The sequence below is a fragment of the Phaethon lepturus genome, unplaced genomic scaffold (genome assembly GCF_000687285.1).
Source record: "Phaethon lepturus isolate BGI_N335 unplaced genomic scaffold, ASM68728v1 scaffold7758, whole genome shotgun sequence".
Classification (NCBI taxonomy): Eukaryota; Metazoa; Chordata; class Aves; order Phaethontiformes; family Phaethontidae; genus Phaethon; species Phaethon lepturus.
In genome coordinates, this window is record NW_010556832.1 from 4,147 (window position 1) to 9,969 (window position 5,823).

The 5,823-nt window shown below is 37.1% G+C and overlaps 1 protein-coding gene across 1 annotated transcript in view; it reads left to right on the forward strand.

The window, feature by feature from the left end:
* Positions 1–1,353: 1,353 nt before the first annotated feature.
* TRAK2 (trafficking protein, kinesin binding 2) overlaps positions 1,354–5,823 on the forward strand; it is a 19,667-nt gene continuing 15,197 nt past the window's right edge. Inside the window, exons 1-2 of the mRNA XM_010292569.1 lie at positions 1,354–1,658; positions 3,559–3,753. Coding sequence (XP_010290871.1) covers positions 1,622–1,658; positions 3,559–3,753 — 232 coding nt within the window. The 5' untranslated portion in view covers positions 1,354–1,621. The remainder of the gene's footprint in view (positions 1,659–3,558; positions 3,754–5,823) is intronic.

Below are 5,823 nucleotides of genomic sequence, written 5' to 3' on the forward strand. Positions count from 1 at the left end.
TCACTCTACAGTGACTCATTTTATTACAAGATAAAATCATGTTGGCTGTGGAGATCTATAGCATTCTTCTTAAATGTCATCTTCTGCTGTATGGAGTTGTTTTAGATTTGTGTGTGTGTGTAGTTAATGCTTTTCAGCAATCCATTTAAAAAACAGCCTCTTGAAAAAAATCACAAACTAGTGTTAGAAGCAGCTATACATTCAGATAGCAAATGTTTCTGAAATCTCAGTCTTATTGTTTTTAATAAGTTTCTAATACAGATAATTATTAAAACTGGTAAATAAGGTACATAGATAAAGAAATAAATGACAAAGCAAGAAGATATTGCTCTCAAGTATGAGCTGACCTTAACTGAAGGAAGTTCTTTTTTGATCTCTTGCCAAAGTCTATAAGTAGATGAACTAGCCTAGCAGGCACTAGGCTTTCTTTAAAACGCTCCTGCACTGTCCATTTTGATCTTGTCAAATGGGAGGTTGCTACAGTCAGTGAGACAAGCCCGTGATTGTTGTGCTTGGTGATGGGAGATCTTAGGGAAACTGTTAAGAGCAAATTTGAAATTAATGTAAGATTTAAAGAGACTTTTGTGTTTACTGAATGTAGGAGGAGGGAAAACGAGACTTTGTTCTCTTTCATTTTATATTTTTATGTCATCTAGGACTACTCTTGTATTTTACATGGAGGATGACTGATCGGTCTTGGCAAGGCAACAGCGGAATTTCTGCTTTATTAAACTGTTCTGATAGGTTATCTCAATTAGTCATGGTAGTTTCATTTCTGGTTTAAATGAGTCCCTGCTGAAGAGGAAACACAAATTTTGTCATGATTTACACAGTAAATTTCTGATAGATCCAGTTTTTAATTAACAGACTTCTAAAGGAGAAGAGATTAAAGCAAACAGTCCTATAAAACTTTTTTTTTAACAATCAAAATGCTAAGAATGATGGTTTTGAAAATCTGCCTTTAGAATCCATCGCTTTAAGTAAATGTAGCAGCCTGAAGAAAATTTCTGTTTAGTGGGAGCTGCTGTCCTTTAAAGGGAAATACTTTATTTCAGTGAATGAAAAAAATGAACCTGTGATACACTAAATATTATATGGAAGAGGAGGAATGGTAGAGACAAATAGATAATTGATAACACCTTGCCTTCAGCATTGACTTTATGTCTGCAGGGAAAAGACATATTTTTAATTCTACATTTTACATGTAATATGTGAACTGGGGAGTAAAATGCTTACTTTTTTTTTTATTATAGTACAGGGAGGAAGCTCAGAGATGAAATCACATTAATTTACCTGTCTTGTTTGAAAAAGTGACATCTGTTAAACTTTCGCATTCTCTTTGTTTCATTTCTAGGTAATGGCTGAGCTGAGAAGCTCATGAAGCTTACATGAAATATCCTATAGATACTTCTACTGATCAGTAGTAGCCCAGACGAAATAAGTATGTCATAAGATGGCAATAGATCTGGAAGTGAGTTGATGCCAGATTTGTTACTGTCTTGATGGCTCTCACTCTGTCACTAAACCAAAGCCATCTTTCTACGAAAGCAATAAAAGGGATGGTGCACAATCTGACTACAGAATGCTATTTTCAAAGAAGTGAACTGTGAAGAAAGGACTCATGAATTTTGATCACAGGGGCTTGGAGAGCATCTCTGGTAAGTTGAAGAATTAACTGTTACAAATCCTGAATGTATCTAATGTTACAGAACACCAACCTGAAGACAGCCTTAAGTTTCACATTCTTTGTATTGCTTATCTGATATTACAAATGAACAAAAATGGTGAGTCCTCTTAACTAGCTTGTAAAATCAGCTTCCATTGTAAAATGTTGTTTGTAAAATTCTCCATGTCAGTAATCAACATTGGCGTTTTTCCATGGAAAGATATTGAAGATAGTCTTCATCTTTAATGGAAATGTTGGAAAGGTAATCATCGTATACCTTTGATATTGTCATGGTTTAACCCCAGCCAGCATCTAAGCACCACGCAGCTGCTTGCTCACTCCTCCCCCATCCGCAGTGGGATAGGGAGGAGAATAAAAAAAAAATAAAAAAATAATAATTAAAAAAAAAAGGTAAATTTGTGGGTTGAGATAAAAACAGTTTAATAGGACAGCAAGGGAAGAGATGATGATGATAATAAAACCAAAATAAGTGATGTACAATACAATTGCTCACCACCTGCTGACCGATGCCCAGCCAGTTCCCGAGCTGCAGTCACCACCCCTCGACCAGCTCCCCTCAGTTTATATACTAAGCATGATGTTATACGGTATGGAATATCCCTTTGGACAGTTTGGGTCAGCTGGCCTGGCTGTGGCCCCTCCCAGCTTCTTGTGCACCTCCTCACTGGCAGAGCGTGGGAAGCTGAAAAGTCCTTGACTAAGTATAAACACTACTTAGCAACAACTAAAACGTCAGTGTGTTACCAACATTATTCTCATACTAAATACAGAACACAGCACTATAGCAGCTACTAGGAAGAAAATTAACTCTATCCCAGCTGAAACCAGGACAGATATGCAGTATTTTAGCAACTTAGAATTAATGTTTCTTTTTTTTTTTTTTCAATAATAATTGTGAAGAGATTAAGGGGGACGACGACACAGGAGGAGCTAAACTTCCTTTCCAGGATTTTGAGTACCATGTTTCTCAGTGTGATTCTGTATGGATGATAATGGAATTTTATATTCATTCCCTGATTGCAAGGCAGTATTCAGTTAATTTTTGTAGTTACGTTAAGGTTATTTACATCTATGTTTGTTACCAAACAAAAGGATAAACAGAATAACAAGAAAAATGTGAATTTCCTTTAGAAAAGGGAAATGTAACTATGCTAAAGCCAATGAAACCTTATGAAATCAATAGCTGGTAAAATATAAGTCTGTGTTTTAGTTCAATGAACAGGAAAAGATAGAAATTGAAACTCATTACATACATCATACTTGGGGGTGCTCGTTGACAGCCGGCTGAACATGAGCCAGCAGTGTGCCCACGTGGCCAAGAAGGCCAACAGGTAGTGATAGGACGAGAAGAAATGGCCTTGAGTTGTGCTGGGGAGGTTTTAATCTTAATATTAGGAGAAATTTCTTTACTGAGAGAGTGGTCAAGCATTGGCACAGGCTGCCCAGGGAGGTGGTGGAGTCACCCTCACTGGAAGTATTCAAAAAACATGTGGACGTGGCACTTCGGGACATGGTTTAGTGGACATGGTAGTGTTGGGTTGATGGTTGGACTTGCTGATCTTAAAGGTCTTTTCCAACCTTAATGATTCTGTGATCATATTTAAGAAGTATGAGAGAATCGTGGCTAGAGCACCTTTGCAGGAGGTTGTGGAGTCAGCTGGGGATGAGAAACTTACAAATACTACAATGTGAATCAAATACTGATTCAATAAGTATAGTGGTAATTTGTCCAGTACAGAATCATGCTTTTCAAATCTACTGAAGGTTATTAAAGTATTTTATAGCCTATAGAATGTATACTACTGTAGCAATATTAAATATGTGTCATATTTAATAGTAATGTACTGTTACTGGCATTTACTCACTTTCAGATGTCTGCTCCAGTGAGGACCTTCCTGAGGTGGAGCTAGTGAGCATGCTAGAAGAACAGTTGCCAGATTACAAGTTACGAGTGGACTCTCTGTATCTGTATGAAAATCAAGACTGGATTCGGTCCCCTGCCTGCCATGGCCATCTTCCTGAAATCACTTCTCCAGTTCATGATGAGGAGCCCTTCCGTTACATGAGTGAGTATATCTGGGCCCAGGATTTAAAAAAAAAAAATACTTACTGAAGAGAAAACTGTAAATATAAAATTAATATTATTAATATTATAAAGTGTTCAAATCTGGAAAACCTGGGACAGGTAGAAGAAGCAGCTGAGTTCAGGAGAAATGCTTGTAGTTCAGCACTGCAGTTCTAAGAGCTAACCTAGCACATCCCATAGCTGCTTGATCATTAGATTTCACATAGAAATAAGAGTGGGAACATGATAGTGGAAAAGAGATGGGAACCTAGAATTGCACTAGATTAGATGTAATATGAGAGGTATGGAGTATGCAGCAGCTTTGTTTTCAGGAACATTAATGATGTGGTTCTTTTGATGATGTTTGCCCTCATGTTTTGTGTCAGTGTTGCTTTTGAAATCCTGTTAATGGTTTCTTCTGGAGATAGAAATTGTGTGAATGCCACATAGGTGGGTGCTAGATCAGCATTGATTGCTGCCTTCCAGTTTTGAAAATACTGAGTAACTTGTCCTTAAACCTAGCAGATAATAAGGAAGAAAATGGACAGCTTCCGATCACATGAAGAAACCTTTAATATGTTAAAAATCAAATGTTTAGAAGGCTGCCAAAAGAACTGAACACTTACTTGCCTGTAGTTTCAAGTGTTTTATGCGGAAAGAGGAGAATGCATTGTAGTCCCTTTAGAGAAATGGGGCAGTCATGTTTCCTCCATCTGTTGGAACTATTGGAATAATCCACTTGGGAGAGTGAACTTGGTATTTGTGTACAACCTTGGTATTTATATACAGTCTGTAATGATTGCCTTTTCCTTGTACGTGCCGCCTCTGAAAGGATTTTTTTGTTGTTGTTTGTGCTTTAAGCCTCCACTCAGGGTGTATAGCAAATGCGTAAGTAAAACTGAAGTACTACTTTCCAAGAATGCAGTACTCGACAATTTAAAGCAATCTTGTTATCAGTTGACCTTGCAGGCTTAGAACTGTTTTTAACTGTGGAAAGTATTTGGAAAGTTGCTTAATGTTTATTGCTCGGGCTGTTTCTGATAATAATATTGCAAACATAAATGATTTTTTAGTTGAGTGAATGATTTTGTAGTTCACTGGGAGCAGTTGTGTAGTCAATGGGGTGTGTACTTGCCTTTAAGTTTTAATTATAAAGAGATGGGATCAGAGTCTTGTCAGTGCTGGAAGGAACTTTACATCAAATGTAGCTCTGCTGAAGCTCTCTGGTCAACACCTGCATTTCCAGTGTGATTGAAGCACAGAGCTCTGAGGGAAGGACCTTCAGTCAGTGTGAGCCTGTGTTTCCAAACTGCGGTGAGAGGGAGAGGTTTTATCAACAATGTTTTAATGAAGGCAGTCATATTATTTGGCTGCCAAGGTACTACAGAAAGCGGTGTTTTTCACCCAGTGAGAAGTTCTTACAACTTTCTTCTAGAAAGTGTCCTGTGAAAATAGTAAACTGCTTCTGAGATTTTTTTTGAACAGTTGAGAGTTTTGAACAGAATGCTTTCTTGACATTCTCAAAAATGAGCTGTAACAATGACTGATGTTAAGTTAAAAGATGACTGTTAGGCATAACATACAAAACTAATTCTATCATTTAGGAGCACTGTCATAACTGCTGAATCATATAAACTCAAGATAAATACAGTTTATGTTTCTCCTAGAAATAGTCCAAAGAGATTGAATGTAGTAGTCATCTTATTAGCTTTTTTTGAGCCTAGTAACTTAACAGGAACATACTGGGAAGGTCCTGAACAAATACAGATATAAATCAAGATCTAGTTATAGTAATTGCTGAATAGCGTGTTAGGTGAAATTTGTATCTTTCTTTCTGCTGACTGGAATTGGGAATAAATGTAACAATCATACTCTCGAAGCTTAACTTAGGTTTTTTATGTGTGTATCTCCCCCTCCCTGTATATGTATGGAAACATTTTTATGACTTTTTCCGAAGAAGAATGCTAAACTCAGTGTTCGAGTGAATTTGTAGTTGACATCCAAGGTAAAAACAAACAAACAAACAAACAACCCCCCCCCCCAAAAATCCAAATGGTTATTGCACTTGAGC